Source organism: Geotrypetes seraphini, chromosome 5 (assembly GCF_902459505.1).
Source record: "Geotrypetes seraphini chromosome 5, aGeoSer1.1, whole genome shotgun sequence".
In the NCBI taxonomy this organism is placed as follows: Eukaryota; Metazoa; Chordata; class Amphibia; order Gymnophiona; family Dermophiidae; genus Geotrypetes; species Geotrypetes seraphini.
In genome coordinates this window covers 2,512,910-2,533,546 of record NC_047088.1, presented here as the reverse complement: position 1 = coordinate 2,533,546, position 20,637 = coordinate 2,512,910, and the positions used below count along the sequence as shown (strand labels likewise).

The 20,637-nt window shown below is 44.8% G+C and overlaps 1 protein-coding gene across 13 annotated transcripts in view; it reads right to left on the bottom strand.

Moving 5' to 3' along the window:
• Window positions 1–20,637, bottom strand: part of ZMYM3 (zinc finger MYM-type containing 3) — a 677,821-nt gene that overhangs the window by 158,508 nt on the left and 498,676 nt on the right. For all 13 annotated transcript variants that reach the window (XM_033945153.1, XM_033945158.1, XM_033945160.1 and 10 more), the window contains 3 exons: window positions 12,717–12,888; window positions 12,320–12,435; window positions 11,968–12,142 (listed from right to left, as the gene is read on the bottom strand). In XM_033945153.1, coding sequence (XP_033801044.1) covers window positions 11,968–12,142; window positions 12,320–12,435; window positions 12,717–12,888 — 463 coding nt within the window. The remainder of the gene's footprint in view (window positions 1–11,967; window positions 12,143–12,319; window positions 12,436–12,716; window positions 12,889–20,637) is intronic.

Here is a 20,637-nt window from a genome sequence, read left to right as displayed (position 1 = left end):
TGCAATGTGACATATTCAAGCTCGAGAAATGGGCATCAACATGGCAAATGAGGTTCAACGTGGATAAGTGCAAAGTAATACATGTCGGGAACAAAAATCTCATGCACGAATACAGGATATCCGGGGCAGTACTTGGAAAGACCTCCCAGGAAAGGGACTTGGGAATTTTGATCAACAACTCAATGAAGCCATCTGCACAATGTGCTGCGGCGGCGAAAAGGGTGAACAGAATGCTAGGAATGATCAAGAAGGGGATCACGAACAGATCAGAGAAGGTTATCATGCTGCTGTACCGGGCCATGTGCGCCATCACCTGGAGTATTGCGTCCAGCACTGGTTGCCGTACATGAAGAAGGACACGGTACTACTCGAAAGGGTCCAGAGAAGAGCAACTAAAATGGTTAAGGGGATGGTGGAGTTGCCGTACAGTGAGAGATTGGAGAAGCTGGGTCTCTTCTCCCTTGAAAAGAGGAGACTGTGAGGGGACATGATTGAAACATTCAAAATACTGAAGGGAATAGACTTAGTAGAGAAAGACAGACTGTTCACCCTCTCCAGGTAGGGAGAACGAGAGGACACTCTCTGAAAGGGGATAGATTCCATACAAACGTAAGGAAATTCTTCTTCACCCAGAGAGTGGTAGAAAACTGGAATGCTCTTCCGGAGTCTGTTATAGGAGAAAACACCCTCCAGCGTTTCAAGACAAAGTTGGACAAGTTCATGCTAAACTGGTGAAACTGGACTCATTTGGAGCACTGGTCTTGACCTAGGGGCCGTCGCATGAGCAGACTGTTGGGCAGGATGGACCACTGGTCTGACCCAGCAGTGGCAATTCTTATGTTCTTATGATACAGGAACTAAAGAGGAGTGTAGACACACAAAACTCAAAAGTCCTAGATTTCAAACATGCTGACTTTAGTAAAATGAAGGAATACTTGTGGAAAAAACTAGCAGGATGGGAGGATAAAAAGGAAGTGGAAAGTCAGTGGTCCAAGCTGAAAGGAACAATACAAATGGCAACAGATTTTTATGTAAGGAAAGAGGAAAATGAAACCTTTAAAGTTCATCAAACAAGTGTCTGAATGAATAAAGGTAAAACAGATGGCATTTATAAGGTAGAGAAGAATGCAAAAAAAAAAAATAAAAAAAAATAAAAAAGCACAGTTACTTAGCGTAACAGGTATTATCCAGGGACAGCAGGCAGATATTCTCACATCCACTGAGCCCCGGTACAGACATTTTAAAAATGCATCACCACTTTAAGAAATTTAGAAAGTCTGCGATAGCCCGCACTGTGCATGCGCAAGTGCTTTCCCGCCCGACGTAGGCATGTGGCTCCTCAGTTCAGTAAGCCAGCTAAGAAGCCAACAAGGGGAGGTGGGTGGGTTGTGAGAATGTGGGTTGTGCTTTCTCTGGATAACACCTGTTATGGTAAGTAACTGTGTTTTATCCCGGGACAAGCAGGCAACATATTCTCACATATGCGTGACCTCCAAGCTAAACAGAATGGAATGGTGGGGGAGTGTTGGCCTTTTGAGAAAATAAATTTTGTAATACTGTCTGGTTCAAGTGACCATACCGTCTGGAAAAAGATTCCAGACAATAATGTGAGGTAGATTTCATCAATTGGAGTAGAGCAAAGAAAAGCTACTGATGCTACCATAGCTTGAACCTTATGGGCTGTGACCCAACTCTATAGTTGCAGCCCAGCCTGAGCATAACAGAACAATATGCAGGAAGTCAACCAGTTGAAAATTGTACTCTTGGAAACAGGATGCCCCAACTTGTTAGGATCAAAGGAGACAAAAAGTTGAGGAGATGTTCTATGCGACTTTGTTATGATGAGATAATAGGCCAAAGCCCGCTTGCAATCCAAAGTATGAAGATCCATTTCTCCTGAATAAGAATGAGGCTTGGGTAAAAAATACTGGAAGCACAATCGATTGATTAAGATGAAATTCAGTGACGACCTTTGGTAAGAACTTAAAATGAGTGTGAAGCCACAACTCTGTCATGATAGAATACTGTAAAATGTGGGTCCGCCACTAGTGCTTGAAGTTCACTCACTCTTCTGGCAGAAGTGAGAGAAATGAGAAAAAACACTTTCTAGTTAAGGTATTTGAGATGAGCCGTACACATTGGTTCAAATGGAGGCATCATCATCTTAGCAAGAACCACATTGAGGTCCTAAACCACTTGAGGAGGTTTCACATTGAAATGTTCTTTCATGAATCTGGAGATGAGAGGATGAGCCGTAAGGGGTTTACCATCCACGGGTTGATGAAAGGCTGTGATAGCACTGAGATGGACTCTGATGGATGTAGATTTGAGGTCAGAGTCAGATAAATGAAGAAGATAATCTAAAACTTGTGAATCAGAAATGGATATCGGGTCATGGTGATGAAGGAGACACCAGGAAGAAAAGTGTGTCCACTTTTGCTGGTAACACTGCTGAGTGGCTGGTTTTCTAGAAGCTTCCAGAATTAGTCTGACAGGCTGAGAAAGATGAAAGATCAGTTGGATTCAGCCCAATAGATACCAAGCTGTCAGGTATAAAGACTGAAGATTGGGATGTAGAACAGAACCATGACTCTGTGTAAGAAGAGATGGAAAAATCAGCAGAGGTATTGGTTCTTTGATACTCAGTTGAAGTAGAAGGAGATACGAGTATCATGGTGGCCGACTTTTAAGAACATAAGAACATAAGAAGTTGCCTCCGCTGAGGCAGACCATAGGTCCATCTCGCCCAGCGGTCCGCTCTCGCGGCGGCCCATCAGGCACACTGCCTGAACAGTGGTCTCTGACTAATTTTGCAAATTACCTCTAATCCTATCCCTCTAACCTTACCTCTACTCTTATCTGTACCCCTCAATCCCTTTGTCCTCCAGGTACCTGTCCAGACCCTCTTTGAAGCCCTGTAGCGTGCTTCTGCTTATCACATCCTCCGGTAGCGCGTTCCATGTATCCACCACCCTCTGGGTGAAAAAGAACTTCCTGGCATTTGTTCTAAACCTTTCCCCTCTCAATTTCTCTGTACTTGTGGTTCCCCATAATTTGAAAAATCTGTCCCTGTTCACTTTTTCTATGCCCTTCATGATCTTGAAGGTTTCTATCATGTCTCCTCTGAGTCGTCGCTTTTCCAGCGAGAAAAGCCCCAGCTTTTTCAGTCTATCAGTGTATGAGAGGACCCCATACCCTTTATTAGCTTAGTTGCTCTTCTCTGGACTCTCTCAAGTACCGCCATGTCCTTCTTGAGGTACAGTGACCAGTACTGGACACAGTACTCCAGGTGTGGGCGCACCAATGCACGATACAGTGGCAGGATGACTTCCTTCGTCCTGGTCGTGATACCTTTCTTAATGATACCCAACATTCTGTTCGCTTTCCTTGAGGCTGTGGCGCACTGCGCCGACGCCTTCAATGTCTACCATCATTCCCAGGTCTCTTTCAAGGTTGATCACCCCTAGCGGTGATCCCCCCATCTTGTAAGTGAACATCGGGTTCTTTTTCCCAACATGCATGACCTTGCATTTCCCTATGTTGAAGCTCATCTGCCACTTTTTGGCCCACTCTTCCAGCGTTGTCAGATCTTTTTGGAGGTCTTCGCAGTCCTCCATGGTTTTGAACCTGCTGTATAGTTTAGTGTCATCCGCAAATTTAATAACCTCATATTTTGTTCCCGCCTCTAGGTCGTTAATAAATATATTGAACAGAAGCGGTCTCAGCACCGACCCCTGTGGAACTCCGCTCGTGACCCATTTCCAATCTGAGTAATGGCCCTTTAATCCAACCCTCTGTTTCCTGTCCGCCAGCCAGTTTTTGATCCATTGGTGGACCACCCCTTGCACCCCGTGGTTCCATAGCTTCCTTAGCAGTCTTTCGTGTGGTACCTTGTCGAAGGCTTTTTGGAAATCAAGGTAAATGATGTCTATGGATTCCCCTTTATCCACCTGGCTTTTTACCCCCTCAAAGAAGTATAATAAGTTCATGAGGCATGATTTGCCCTTGCAGAAGCCATGCTGGCTCGACTTTAGCTGACCATTGTTTTCGATGTGTTCCCAGATGCTGTCTTTAATCAGCGCTTCCATCATCTTTCAGTCTTGAGAATGAGTGGAAACGCATAGAGGTTACTGTGGATGGGCAGACTAGATGGGTCATTTAGATTTTATCTGCCATCATGTTTCTATGTTTCAATCCAGAAGAAAAGTGTCCGCCTCCAAACAAGAGGAGTGTACAGTCTGGAGTAGAATTGGGGCAACTTGTTGTGGGGAGACGCAAAGAAATCAACTTGAGGAATCTCCCATTGAGAAAAAATGGGATGGAGAGCTGCAGAACTGAGTGTCCATTCGTGAGATTGAAGAATTCTGCTGAGCTTGTCTGCCAAGAAATTCTGTTTGCCCTGAATGTAAAACAGCTTTGAGAAAGATGTTATGAGCAATTGCCCAAAGCCAGATCTTGAGCCTCCTGACAGAGAAGGCAAGAACCTGTGCCTCCTTGCTTGTTTATATAAAACATGGCTACTCGGTTGTCCATGCAAAGCAGGAGGACATGGTTGACTATTAAGTGCTGGAAAGCTTTGAGGGCATAATGAATTGCTCTGAGTTCCAGGAGGTTGTTCTCTGGACGACCAATGACCCTGAGTTTGAAGGCCATCCAGATGAGCCAGCACCCCCCAAGCATAAATGGATGCATCCGTGGTCAGAACTTTTTGATGAGGAGGCATGTGAAATAGAAGACCTCTGGATAGATTGGAAGAATTAATCCAACACTGAAGTGACCGTCAAAGAGATGAGGTGATAGAATGTGCTGCGAGAGGGGGTTGGTCGCTTGAGACCACTGTGAAGCCAGAGACCATTGAGGTGTCGTGGGGTGAATCATCGCAAAAAGAGTCTCATGGCCGGTGGAGGCCATGTGGCCTAAAAGAACCATCATTCGCCTGGCCAAAGGTTGACTGGAGCCGGGCCATCTGATGACAAAGCTGAAGCAAACTGTCCTGACACTCTTGAGGAAGAAACGCCCTCAGCTGAGTTGTGTCGAGAAGACATCCAATGCACTGGAGCCTCTGAGACGGTTGAAGCTGGGACTTGGGAAAATTGATTTCAAACCCCAAGTTATGGAGAAAGAGTATGTTGACACGAAGGGTCTTTTATAAGCCAGTCATCTAGATTGGGGTAGACTTGAAGACCGTGAGATCTCAGGACTACAGCCACTACCACCAGGCACTTGGTAAAGATTCTGGGACAGAATGCTAGGACGAAAGGGAGAACCTTGTATCGATAGTGGTGATGGGCCACTTAAAATCTGAGGTATTTCCTGGAAGCTGGGTGAATTGGGATGAGTCTACGGCCCAGAAATATCAAAGAGACAAGTTAATCTAATCATGTATTTTTAAATGGGTATAACTTATGGGCAGACTGAATGGACCATTCAGGCCTTTATCAGCCATCATTTACTAGGTTACTATTTTAGTGTACAGTACTTTAAAGGGCGGTTACAGTTCAAACTTCCCTTAAACTCCTCCTATTTCTATGTGATTTTAACAGAAAGTTTCCCAGGCCCTCAGCGGTGCCACCATAGGTTCAATACACTTTCATAACCAATGGATTTATGCCCCTAATCGTCATCGGGTACCTGGTTTTGTAGAGATCTAATATTTTGTCTATTTTTATATTTTTTCAATAAGTTAAATAGGTAAATAATTTAAATGTTTTAAATAGCAAAAGTGCTTAAATGGTAAATACTGTGCACTTAGCTTGGGTGGTTAGCCTAGAGGGACAGAGTCGCCAACATGTTTCACCCTGTTAAGGTTTCCTCAGGGCAATATCCCTCATAACTATAACCTCAACACGACGCGGCCACCCGTACTTTTGATCACAGTAAGTAATTTGTTGTCAATACTGTAAAATTTTTTATATATATATATGTCTTAACTGTTTATTTTGTTTTAATGTTATATTAAACTTTGTACAACGCTTTGTAGTATCGATAAAGCATTTAATCAAAAATCTCAATAAACAATAAACAATTCAGGTTATTCTTTCCAATGTGCATCACTTTGCATTTGTCCACATTAAATTTCATCTGCCACTTGTATGCCCAGCCTTCCAATTTCCTAAGATCTGCCTGCAATTTTCCACAATCTGCATGCGTTTTAACAACTTTGAACAGTTTAGTGTCATCTGCAAAATTAATCACCTAACTCGCTGTTTCAATTTTCAGATCATTTATAAATAAGTTAAATAGCACCGGTCCCAGTACAGATCGGGAGCCAGTGCTCTGTGCGGAAGGCTGGGGAGATAGGGTCTTTGTAGTTGAGGTTCTGTCGGAGGAGGTTTGCTGCGTTTTGTATGCGCTGGAGGCGTTTGAGATCTTTTTTGACCATTCCATTAAATAGGGAGTTACAGTAATCCATCCTGGAGAGAACATAGGCTTAGAGGAATTGGGCTAGGTCAGGTTTGGAGATGTAAGGTTTGATTCTTCTCAGTTGGCAGAGGTAGTAGAAAGAGGTGGAGGCTATTTGAGATATGTGGGTGGACCGGGGCAGGTGGCTGTCTAATGCTACTCCTAGGCTGTGTACCTGATCTGTTGCTTTAGTGAGGTGGAGTCCCATGATAGAGTTGGGAGTGTATTTGGTACTTTTTTTCCCTAATCCATAAGAGTTCGGTTTTGGAGGTAGTTTGCTGTTTGACATCCAGGTTTTCGTGTCAGAGAGGCAGAGTTGCAGGTTATCAATTTGGGATGATCAGTTTTCACCTAGTGGAAGGAGCAGCTGGATGTCATCGGCGTAAGAGTGAATTTTGATGTTGTACTTCTGGGCTATATCTAGGACAGGTCTGATGTAGAGGTTAAAAAGGAGGGGGGATAGAAGGGCGCCGTGGGGAACACTGTATTTGATAGGTTTGGGGTCAGACTTGATCGGCCCTAGTAGTACTGTTTGGGTTCTTTGGTGAAGGAAGGAGATGAACCACTGGAGGGCTGAGTCCCTGATTCCGAGGCCACAGAGTCTGGATAAGAGTAGGTGATGGTCGACAGTGTCAAAGGCAGCGCTGAGATCAAGTAGGACCAGTAGGGCATCGCTGCCTTTGTCGAGTATTGACCAACTGTTCATCTATGATATCCAGGAGTACTGACTGTGCTGTGGCCTTTTTGGAAGCCAGATTGTGCGGGAGACAGGGCCGCTTGTTCTTCTATGAAAGGATGTAAGTGGCGGAGCATTATTCGTTCCAGGAGTTTGGAGACAAATGGGAGGTTGGAGACTGGTCAGTAGTTGCTGGGTTCGTTGGGGTCGAGGGTGGGTTTCTTGAGTGTGGGTTTGATAATAGCTGAGTGGTACTGTCCTTGTGGAGAGGGAGGAGTTAATGATGGGGAGGATAGATTCTGCCATGGCGTCTTCTGTGGATAGGAGGAGGCTGGATGGGCAGGGGTCGAGAATGGTGCCGGAAGGCTTGAGTTCTCTCAGGGTTTCAAGAACTTCAGCATGGGTGGCCATGTGAAATTGGGATAGGGTGGTAGAGAATGGAGTATTGGGGTTAGGTTGGGGGTATGTGCTGGTGATGGTTTCAAGATTATTGTGGATGGTTTGTACCTTGGACTGGAAGAAATCCAAGAGAGCCTCACTATCAAGTTCAATTGGATTATTTTGTTTTTTTCCTTGGGCGTTGATGAAAAGTTGGTTTGTAAGGGCGAACAATTGTTTGGACCTAGCTGGGACTTTCTGTAGGATGTAAGAGTAGTAGGCTTTCTTTGCTTTTAGGATGGCAGCTTTGTAGGTAGTGGCTGTGTTTTCCCAGTGAGTTTTGGATTCTGAATTTAGATGTTTGATCCAGGTACTTTCTGCTTTCCTCAGTGATCTCTTTATGGATCGGAGGTCACTGGTATACCAGGGGGCAGGTATTTTGTTGGTGGTTATTCGTGTTGTTTTTGTTTGAGCGAGGCTGTTATAGAGGGACTGGATGTTGGAGTGCCAAGTGGTGGCTGCTAGGTCGATGGAGTGTGGGTGTTGGGTGCAGGATTTGTTTAGATTGCGAATGCCTGCGGCCATGACTGTAGGGTTGACTGAGCTGGGGATTTGACGTTGGGTGGGTGAGATAGGGCCTTTCAGCAGGGCTGGGGTACTTTCAATTAGGAGTTGGAAGTCAATGAGGTGGTGGTCTGACCATGGGACAGGTGTAGTGGTGCAGATTTGGCTTAGTTCATGTTCCAGATTCACCAAGATTTCTTTCAGTTCCTCCGCATCATCAACCTTGAAAACCATTTCCGATTCAGGTACATCTCTCTTACATCTTCTTCCGTAAAGACCGATGCAAAGAATTCATTCAGTCTCTCCGCTATGGCCTTATTATCCCTGAGCGCCCCTTTTTGCTCCTTGATCATCCAATGGTCCCACAGATTCCCTCATAGGTTTTCTGCTTCTGATGTACCTAAAAAAACTGTTATGAGTTTTTGCCTCTTTTGCAATTTTCTCTTCATATTCTTTCTTAGATTTCTTTATCAATGCTTTGAATCTAACTTGCCAATGCTTATGTCTCTTCTTATTTTCTTCATTCGGATCCTTTTTCCATTCTTTAAAGCAGTGTTCTTCAACCGTCGGTCTGGTGCCAGTCCGCAGAAATTTTCTACCGGTCCACAGGTCCGAAGACAGTGTTCTTTAGCCGCCATTCCATGGTACGATCAGGCCGGCTCCCAGAGTGCTACAGTACACAAAGCTGTGGGAAAAGACTCCTACACGCGTCCTGCACCTGAACTGGAAGCCTTCTCTCTGACGTCGCAATGCAGCACTCAGGGAGCCAGCTCGAAGACGCCACGTTGATCGCACTGTGGACCGGCCCGAAGATAACACCGGGGGGCAAGCCAGAAGGCAAGGCACAGCATGGAGGGAGGGAGACAACAACGGTAGGGGGAATGATTTTATTTTTTAATTTAGTGATTAGTTTACATCTGTTGTCTGTTCAGGAAGAAATGCATTTGTTTCTTTTCCTCTGGGGTTGTACTGTATGCAGAGTCTTGCATCTTAGGGTTTGTTTGTAAATATTAGTACTTTTAGTTTTTGGTCCTGCATTTGCATGGGGTTTTCTGTTTTCTGGTAGGAATGAATGTTGAAAAGCATACAGTGTGCTTTATGTATTTTAATTTTGTGGTTAACCATTATGTGTTGTTAATACGATTATATTGTTTGTGTGTGTGTGTGTATATATGAAAAATGAATGGAAAAAATTGTGTTACAATTAGTACTATTATGGAGGCGGGGTCTGGGGTGGAGATTGGGTGGAGATGGGCATGACTTAGCCCAGTGTTCTTCAACTGCTGGTACACATAATAATTATTTTATTTCCGCTGGTCCATAGGTGTCAAAAGGTTAATGAACACTGCTTTAAAGAATGTTTTCTTGGCTCTAATAGCCTCTTTCACTTCACCTTTTAACCATGCTGGCTCTCATTTCCTCGTCTTTCCACTTTTGCTGATACATGGAATACATTTGATCTGGTCTTCCACGATGGTATTTTTAAATAACATCCACGCCTAGTTTAGTCCTAACCTTTGCAAATGATACTTTTAGTTTCTTTTTAACCATTTTCCTCATTTGATCATAGTCACCCTCTCAAAAATTAAATGCCTCTACAGTAGATTTCTTTTGTGACGTCACTTCCAGTATCAGCTCAAATTTGATCACATTATGAGCACCGATTCCCAGCGGACCCAACACAGATAAATTCTGTACTTTGCCTTGCATTCCACTAAGGACCAAATATAAAATGGCTCCTTCTCTTGGTTCCTGGACCAGTACAGAGTTTTGTGTGTCTGGGAGCATTATAGAAATAACTTTGGCTTGTACTTCTATCATATGATCTCTAAGATCCACTGGTCTGATGTGATCCTGATGAACTCCTCATAAAATCTCATCAGACATACCCCAGTGACTTCCTCTAAGGCAGTGTTCTTCAACCTTTTTACACCCGTGGACTGGCAGAAAAAAAAGAATTATTTTGTGGACCGGCAAACTACTAGGACTAAAATTTAAAAACCCTGTTTCCGTCCCATCTCTGCGAATCGGTCCCCACAAATCATCTGATCCCATCCACACAAGCCTCAGTTATGATTTTATATTGAATGTATTTTATTAAAGTATAAAAAGAAACAATATTCTGTACAATTGTCATTTTATAAATACAAATAATTCAGAGCAGGATCAACAAAACCCCTGTCTCCCCTCCCCTTCACATATATCCCCTCTACTATCAAGAAAATTGAACAAGCCAAATTATTACAGAATGCTACACAGAAATATCATGCTAACAGAATACTGCAGTCACACATGACAGGAATAGTTTTAGGGGAGTGCAACTAGGGCAACTGCCCCCTGGTCAGAGAGCGCCCTAAGCCAGCTGGAAGCTAAAGAAGCACTGCCTGGGCTTTGCAGTCCCCAGTTATGTCTAACACCAGCTCTAGCAGGATATATATTTTAAATCTGATATATTCTAATCACAAAATAGAAATAAAATTATTTTTTTTCTACCTTTTGTCGTCTCTGGTTTCTGCTTTCAATCTTCTTTTCACTCTCTTCCTCCCAGCGTCTGCCCTCTCTGTCTCTTCAATCCAGCATCTGCCCCTTCCATCCACTGTCTGTCCTCTCCCCCTTCCATATGGTATCTGTCTTCTTTCTGTGCCCCTCTCCCCTTTTCATCCAGCTTGTGCCCCCTCTCTCCTTTTTACATGATTCATTCCGGCTTCACTGCTCTCTTCATTTTTATCTCTCCTACACTAGATCTATCATCGTTGTCCCTCTCTGCTTATTTTTCTGCTGACCCCTCCCTATCATCAATCTCTCTACTTTCTCATGCCTGTGTCTCCCCTTCCCTTCCTCTAATCTCTCTGCCAGCTGTTTCCTTCCTTTTTTCATTCTCCCTTCCCTCCTCCTCCTCCTGTCCAGCAGTAATTCTCTTCCCTCCCCTCCCAGCAGCATCTCTCCTCCCTCTCCAGTAGCAGCTGTCCCTTTTTTTCCTTGCCCAGCAGCTTCCCAGATTTCTTTCCCTCCTCCCCTCCCAGAAGCATCTCTCCTTCTCCCTCTCCAGTAGCAGCTGTCCCTTTTTTTTCCTTGCCCAGCAGCTTCCCAGATTCCTTTCCCTCCTCCCCTCCCAGAAGCATCTCTCCTTCTCCCTCTCCAGTAGCAGCTGTCCCTTTATTCCCCTGCCCAGTAGCTTCCCAGACTCTGATAGTGGTTTTCTCCCCTGCCAGCAGCTCTTCTTACTTCCCAGCGCACGCTTCACATGTTGATCTTGCCGGCCCTGCGCGGACCGGCAGGAAGTTGAAGTGAGTCAATCTTGCCGGCCCTGCACGGACCGGCAAAAATTTCCTGCAGACTGACACTGGTCCGCGGACCTGCGGTTGAAGAACTATGCTCTAAGGAGCAGACCTGGACCCCATCGTTGTGGGGAGAATGAGAAATTAGAATCTCTAGGGCTTGTGGAAGAATTATTTTTGATGTCCTGAAAGTAAGACAGTCACTGCTGAAAATGTGATCTTTGAAAGAAGGAGTTACTAGACTTGCCACTGCTTAGCTTCTCAAAACCAGAATCAAAAGTAAGAGTATCTAAAGGGAACTTTTGACCTGTTTTCAGGTAGGCATTGAGCTTTAGAGTCTCCCAGAATCTTAACTAATTTTTTTCAAGTCCTCTCCAAACAATAACCTACCTTTTTCAGGCTGCTTTTAACTCTTAACCTCTTAATCAGTTGGGTCAGTATTTATATTGTTTTAATCATATCCGTAATAAATGAAACCTATTTGTCCTTTATTGATAAACTGTGAGCTCTGATAAGCAGGGACTGTCTCTTACATGTCTTTGTATGATTAGCGGTGCTATAGAAATGAAGCCACAAATATGGCTCTGTATAGACAAAGTCAGTCCACCTCTAAGTTAAGGATTGCTCTAATTGGTTCTATTATACAGGGCAGCAGTGACATTTCCTTACCACACAGATCAGAAGATGCTTTGTCCAGTTCTTCAGCTTCTGCAATCATCTCTGCCATGGCCAGAATATCTGCCTCCAGAGGGTTGGAAGGAATCTTCACTTTCAGCTCTTCAATTGTCTGCACTATTTTATCAGCACTCTCCAGTGTTGTTGGCAGGAACATTGGCACAGGCACCTGTCATTCAACAAGACAGACTAGCTCAGACACTCACGCTCCATCCACAAAGCCTTCAGCTGCATAGGGCAGTTACTAAAGGTACAGGGAACATGTGTAATGGGGGCAGGAGAGACTGCCAGAAAGAAATATCGCCTGCTTTTCCAACAAGCATAAAAACAAGGCTTTGTCACTTACAGGAACAGGCATGGACAGAGGCACTGGCACTTTCTGACAATATAAATGCATCGGCACAGGTACGAAGATCGGCACAGGAACCGGCAGCACAATCACCTGAGGCTTCCAATCCTCTTCTATCAGCACAGGAGACAAAAGCAACATCTAGTAGAATCCTGCAGCACAAATCCCTCTCTGTCCTCACTGCACACTCACTCGTTTGGGATATGATCTCTCTCACTAGGTATACTCTGTTCTCCCTCCCCCCACCATAAAAATACACCCTGAAGCAACTTCTGCTGATAGGGAAAAGTCTCTCTCCATCCCAGCAAAAGCAGTATTTAACTTGACTGATCTCAATGTTCCTCCAAACTCCTCCTTCCTGCCCCCATATCTAATCTGCATATTAACAATTTACCTGTCTGACATTCCTTGGTCTTCATTTCCACCTTGCAAGAAATTCCCCGGTTCTGCATCAGTGGTTTACACATGGCAGCTTTATTTTTTCGGCCCGTGGTAGGCACAGGTGGTGGAGGAGGGGAGGGTGGAGCTGGAGAAGTCACCTGTACAGAGCAAGGCTTTGGCGTTGACTGAAAAAAATCAGAAGGGTCCCAAAGAGGTATTACAAAGACTACAATGATACCATATTCAAACTAAAACCTTAGGAGAGCCAGCAATCATATGCAAATGTTAATCATTTAGTCCTTCATCTCATTAGTACAGACAATTCTGTTTCACTACAAACCCATCTTTTATCACCTCCCCTCCATTTCCCTATTTATTCATTAAAACTTTATTTCCTCCCTTATGTTTTAAATCCTTTACTGCTGCTATTATGGTGACAGTTATCTATCATATCACTATCTACAACATAGCTGATTTTAGGTGATATTTTTTGCAGGCTAAGAATCATACCCAAGGAAATTATCCTTTATAAGTCTTTTCATTGGTGCTCTATATGTCTATATAAAGGGCCCTTCCTATGCAAAGAATGGACAGAACATAGTAGGTGACGGCACATAAAGGACCTATGCGGTCCATTCTATCTGTCCAACAAGATAAACTTGTAGCATAAGTTATGATGCAATACTACATACACAGACTTGATCTCGATTTGTCCTAGCTTTAACCTCATTCTCCAACCACTGAAGTTGTCATCAAAGTCCTACTCTAGCCCTACCATATCTCTCCATCCACAATCAGAGCACAGAGCGTAAAAGTCTGAACAGCACTGATCTTGTTCTCCAACTACTAGAGTATGTTATTGAGGATCAACACTCATGATAACCAGAAAAATGGATGATGTTTGTATGGCTCTCTCTGAATTCACAGAAACAGGAATATTTGCTTTACACAATTAAAATGCATTTGTTAGAGAGCAATATTCAGGGCTGTGATAGATCTGAATCTCCTTTATTTGTGGGGATGTGGGCTTGAGAGAATCAGGAAACTTGTGCCATAAAATCCCCATCCTTCTCCTGCAGTAAGCCTCAGTTATATGAACTTGAAACTCTCGGATTGTCTCAACACTTGTACCATGTCAAAGAAAACCTCCTTTTGGAGGTCAAAAGATCCAATACGTACACGTAAGATATCAAGATATGCTTGAAAATTCTTCATAATAGGGCAGTGGCACCCAATTGTAACAATTTCTAAAGTGATTTCTCAATATTGCACTCATGTCACACTGAATGGTTTGTGAACTTTAAACACAAAGACAACGTATGTGGATTGCGAATCCTGGTAATGAAGTGTACCCCAGGTAGAAAATAACACTGTTGTGTAGCTGATTCTTCAGATATATTAGCGACAGAAACAGAAACACAGGCGGGATAGTACGCCTTAGGAAACCAGATGGGAACTATGCAGAATCGGACTCCGAAAAAGCTAAACTTTTAAATAAATACTTCTGCTCAGTCTTCACCCGTGAGGTGCCGGGATCCGGCCCTCAGCTGCAGACAAGGGAAAGCCCGGTGGACCAATTTCGTAATTTCGAGTTTACGTCCAGCACTGTCCACTGTGAGCTGTCTAATCTCAAGGTTAACAAAGCAATGGGGCCAGATAACCTACACCCCAGGGACTCAGGGAGCTTAGTGATGTCTTGGCGGAACCACAATCTGCGCTCTTCAATCTCTCCCTTAGTACAGGTAGAGTCCCGTTGGACTGGAAAACGGCTAACGTCATTCCACACCACAAAAAAGGATGCAGGACGGAGGCTGCAAACTACAGACCGGTGAGTCTCACATCAATAGTGAGCAAGCTAATGGAAACTCTAATCAAACGCCAATTGGATACGATACTGAACAAGGAGAATCTACGAGATACCCGTCAACACGGATTTACCAAGAGGAGGTCCTGCCAATCCAACCTAATCAGCTTCTTTGACTGGGTGATGGGGAAGCTGGATGTTGGGGAGTCCCTGGACATCGTATACTTGGACTTCAGCAAAGCATTCGATAGCATACCACACCGCAGGCTGTTGAGCAAGATGAGCTCTATAGGATTGGGAGACACATTGACAGCATGGATTGGGGACTGGCTTGGAGGTAGGTTTCACAGGGTGGTGGTGAACGGCACCCCCTCCGAAACGAAGGAAGTGATCAGTGGAGTGCCGCAGGGCTCGGTCTTGGGCCCAATCCTTTTCAACATCTTCATAAGGGACTTGGCCGAGGGGCTTCAAGGTAAAATAACGCTATTCGCCGATAACGCAAAACTATGCAATGTAGTAGGCAAAAACACAACAGACAAAAAAACAGTGCCTGTCGATATGTTGCTTGACCTACTCCTACTGGTGCGCTGGTCCAGGTCCTGGCAACTAAGTTTCAATACCAAAAAATGCACCTTGGCAGCCAAAATCCATGCAAGACTTACACCCTTAATGGTGAGATCCTAGCGAGGACTGTAGCAGAACGTGACTTAGGGGTGATCATCAGTGAGGACATGAAGACTGCCAAGCAAGTGGAGAAAGCTTCATCTAAGTCAAGACAAATCATAGGTTGTATATGTAGGAGTTTCGTCAGCCATAAGCCCGAAGACGCCAAACTTTGCAACATAGTAGGCAAAAGCTTATTACCTGATAATATGACACACGACCTACTGTTGCTGGAACAATGGTCAACTACTTGGCAGCTAGGCTTCAATGCTAAAAAATGCAAGATAATGCACCTGGGTAAGAGAAACCCGCGTAGAACTTATGTACTAAATGGTGAGACCTTGGTTAGGACCACGGCGGAACGCGACCTAGGGGTGATCATTAGTGAGGACATGAAGGTTGCCAATCAAGTGGAGAAGGCTTCCTCCAGGGCAAGACAAATGATGGGGTGTATCCGCAGAGGTTTCGTCAGCAGGAGACCTGAAGTTATGATGCCGTTGTACAGAGCCATGGTGAGGCCTCACTTGGAGTACTGTGTTCAGTTTTGGAGACCACACTACCGAAAGGACGTGCTGAGGATCGAGTCGGTTCAGCGAACAGCCACCAGGATGGTCTTGGGGCTCAAGGATCTCACGTATGAAGAAAGATTTAAAAAATTGCGGCTGTACTCACTTGAGGAAAGAAGAGAACGGGGAGATATGATTGAAACATATAAGTACATCACGGGACACATCGAGTCAGAAGATGATATCTTCTGGCTCATGAGACCCTCGACCACCAGAGGGCATCCGCTGAAAATCAGGGGAGGGAAGTTTCATGGCGACTCCAGGAAGTACTTCTTCACCGAAAGAGTAGTGGATCATTGGAACAGACTCCCACTCCAGGTGATAAAGGCCAGCAGCGTGACGGATTTTAAGAGAAAATGGGATACTCACGTGGGATCTTTAAGGGAGTAAATTCAGGGGAGGGGATACTTGGAATGGGCAGACTTGGTGGGCTATAGCCCTTTTCTGCTGCTTTTTTCTATGTTTCTATGTCATTATGCCTTTGTATAGATCCATGGTGAGACCCCATCTAGAATATTGTGTACAATTCTGGAGGCCGCATTACCGCAAAGATGTGCTGAGACTTGAGTCGGTTCAGCGAATGGCCACCCGGATTGTCTCGGGACTCAAGGATCTCCCGTATGAGGAACGGCTGAATAAATTGCAGCTGTACTCACTTGAGGAACGCAGAGAAAGGGGTGACATGATCGAGACGTTCAAATATCTCACGGGTCGTATTGAGGTGGAAGAGGATATCTTCTTTTTCAAGGACCCCACGGCAACAAGAGGGCATCTGTGGAAAATCAGGGGCGGGAAACTACACGGTGACACCAGGAAATACTTCTTCACCGAAAGGGTGGTTGATCGCTGGAATAATCTTCTGCTACAGGTAATTGAGGCCAGCAGCGTGCCTGATTTTAAGACAAAATGGGATCGTCAGTGGGATCTCTTCACAGGGAAAGATAGGGGAGGGTTATTGCGGTGGCCCTTATCTGCCGTCTGTTTCTATGATGTCTCCGACAGGCTGAGAAAATTGTAGTTCAGCTGAAGACAGCTCAAGAGATACCAAGCTGTCAGGAATAAAGACTGAAGGCTGGGGTGCAGAAGAGAACTGCGACTCTGCATGAGAAAAGATGGAAAAATTGGAAGATAAATTGGCTCCCTGATATTGAGCTGAAGTAGAAGGTAAAAGCATAGTTCTCTAGGTCAAAGAGCAGCTATGTGACTAATGATGGCAGACTGCTGTTTGAGCTTGACAAGCTTCTTGAGAACAAGAAGAATGGACAGAAAAGCACAGAGAAACTTGTGCATCCAATACAGTAGGAAAGGGTCCGCTTCAGGTGATGAGAATACAGCCTGGAGTAAAAGTGGAATAGTTTGTGGTTGTGGGGAGATGCAAAAAAACCTACTTAATGCGTCCACATTGAGAGAAGATAGGATGGAGAGCTGTCTGGAAACAAAGATGGGAAACTGACAGGGATGACGGTCAGTCTAGAAGAGGTATGCAGGCAGACTGATAGGCTTAAGAGCGATAAATCCCCAGGACCAGATGGCATCCATCCAAGGGTCATCAAGGAACTGAAAAGGACTATAGTTGAACTGCTTCAACTAATAGCTAATCTGTCAATCAAATCGGGAATGATTCCGGTAGATTGGAAGGTGGCGAATGTTATGCCGATCTTAAAAAACGGTTCGAGGGGCGATCCGGGAAACTACAGACCAGTGAGTCTGACCTCGGTTCCGGGAAAGATGGTAGAGGCGCTGATAAAGGACCGCTTCATTGATCACCTTGACGGACACGGTCTGATGAGGACCAGCCAGCACGGTTTCAGCAAAGGCAGATCTTGTTTGACAAACTTGCTGCACTTCTGCAAGGGAGTAAAAGGGGAGGGTGTGGCGCAGTGGTTAAAGCTCCGACCTCAGCACCCTGAGGTTGTGGGTTCAAACCCACGCTGCTCCTTGTGACCCTGGGCAAGTCACTCAATCCCCCCATTGCCCCAGGTACGTTAGATAGATTGTGAGCCCGCCGGGACAGACAGGGAAAACTGCTTGAGTACCTGAATAAATTCATGTAAATCGTTCTGAGCTCCCCTGGGAGAACGGTATACAAAATTGAATAAAATTGAATAAATAAATAAACAGGCAGATAGACAAGGGCGACCCGGTCGACATTGTATATCTGGATTTTCAAAAGGCGTTCAACAAGGTTCCACATGATTGACTACTTTGGAAAATTGCAAGCCATGGAATCGAGGGTGAAATACTCACGTGGATTAAAAACTGGCTAGAGCATAGGAAACAGAGAGTGGGGGTAAATGGGCAATACTCAGACTGGAAGTGCATCACCAGTGGGGTGTCACAAGGCTCAGTGCTTGGACCCATGCTCTTCAACATCTTTATAAATGATCTGGACATTGGTACGAGTGAGGTGATTAAATTTGAGGACGATACAAAGTTATTCAGAGTAGTGAAGACACAGGGGGATTGTGATGATCTGCAACGTGACATAATCAGGCTCGAGGAATGGGCATTGACATGGCAGATGAGGTTCAACGTGGATAAGTGTAAAGTGATGCATGTCGGTAACAAAAATCTCATGCACGAATACAAGATGTCCAGAGACCTCCCAGGAAAAAGACTTGGGAGTTCTGATTGACAAGTAGATGAAGCCGTCCATGCAATACGCAGTGGCAGTGAAAAGGGCAAACAGAATACTAGGAATGATAAAAAAAGGGTTCACAAACAGATTGGAGGTTATCATGCCAATATACTGGGCCATGGTATGCCCTCACCTGGAGTACTGCGTGCAGAACTGATCGCCGTACATGAAGGAGGACACGGTACTACTTGAAAGGGTCCAAAGAGCGACTAAAATGGTTAAGGAGCTGAAGGAGTTGCCATACAGTGAGAGATTAGAGAAACTGGGCCTCTTCTCCCTTGAAAAGAGGAGAATGAGAGGGGACATGATCGAAACATTAAAGATACTGAAGGGAATAGACTTAGTAGATAAAAACAGGTTGTTCACCCTCTCCCAGGTAGGGAGAACGAGAGGGCACTCTCTAAAGTTGAAAGGGGATAGATTCTGTACAAACGTAAGGAAGTTCTTCTTCACCCAGAAAGTGGTAGAAAACTGGAACGCTCTTCTGGAGTCTGTTATAGGGGAAAACACCCTCCAGGGATTCAAGACAAAGTTGGACAAGTTCCTGCTAAACTAGAACGTATGCAGGTGAGGCTAGACTCATTTAGAGCACTGGTCTTTGACCTAAGGACCGCCACGTGAGCAGACTGCTGGGCACGATGGACCACTGCTCTGACCCAGCAGAGGCAATTCTTATCATTTGTATTCGGGGGTTTTTTTTCAGAGGTCAAGGCAGATGACTTTAAAATATGCAATGTCACCTCAGTAACAATTATACAAACATAGACAAATATACCCCCTCCCCTTTTACTAAACCGCTATAGCAGTTTTTAGTGCATGGAGCTGCGCTGAATGCCCCTCGCAGCTCCTGACACTCCTAGGCTTCCTGCGCTAAAAAACAATATCGCGGTTTAGTAAAAGGGGGCCATAATGCAAAATATAGACACTAAATTGAAAATAAAATCATTTTTCCTACCTTTTTGTCTGGAGATTTCATGAGTCTCTGGTTGCACTTTCTTTTTCTGTAAATCCAATATTTCTTTCTTTCTGCCCCCTCCCCTTTTCTTTCTCTCTCCCCCTACCCCCCTCTTTATTTTTGTCTTTCTCTCTCCCCGCCCCTCTTTATTTCTGTCTTTCTTTCTCCCCTTGCCTGCCTTTCTTTCTCTCTCCCCCTGCCCCCCAAGCCATCACACTGATTTCTCCACTTCTCCGATTCTTTCTCCCCCTGTCTTCCCCCCAAGACACCACGCCGATTTCTCCCTGCTTTCTCCGAGCTTCCCTGGCGCGTACAAGCACCGGACCCACAAGCCTTCATCTCCGACATCAATTCTGACGTTGCAGAGGAAGTTCTAGGCCAGGCCAATTGACTCGCGTTGCCTTTGCAATTTACTGGTCAATCGCAATTGACCATTTGGGCACCCCTGGGCTAAAGTATTCCCTAACAGATTTTGCCGAGCTAAAAAAGAGACCTACAATGATATAACCTACTGAAACCCAAGTTTACCTTTCCCACACAGTAGTTCACAGGTTGCTGAGCCTCTACAACCTCTCTCTTAGAACCAGGCTTATTGAGGGTTAGGCACTAAGGCCATCATTCCTCCCCTCAAGGATCACCTGTGGAGTCTGAGCTCTTAAGAAAGTCCTCAGAGTTCAGTCTCCACCAGCAAATTCATGCCAAAAATGGCAAAAATAAATCAAACCTGAAGATAAAAAATAGTGATTTGGAGTCTGGGGAGGCGGGGGACCTGAACCCTACCCTCAGAAACTATGAAGAATGGGTTTTTTTAAGCATTCAGCAAACCATTCCTGAAATGCCCATAGGAAATAAGAACATAAGAACAAAATAAATGCCTTCACCGTATCAGACCATAGGTCCATCTAGACCGGCGATCCGCGCACGCGGAGGCTAGGTTAGGTGTTCCTGATGAATACCTTGTTTACCCGTATCCCTCAATGTGATTCTCAAGAAGGTGTGCATCCAACTTGCCCTTGAATCTCCGAATGGTGGTCTCCGCCACAACCTCCTCTGGGAGAGCATTCCAAGCGTCCACCACTTGCTGTGTGAAACAGAACTTCCTGACATTTGTCCTGGGCCTGTCGCCCCTCAGTTTCAGTCCATGTCCTCTTGTCCAAGTCACATTTGACAACGTGAATAATGATGCTTCTTGCTCTATTTTATCGAATCCTTTTAGTATTTTAAAAGTCTCTATCATATCCTCTTGCAGTCTTCTCTTTTCGAGGGTGAACAATCCCAGTTTTCCGAGCCACTCCTTGTAGCTCAGAT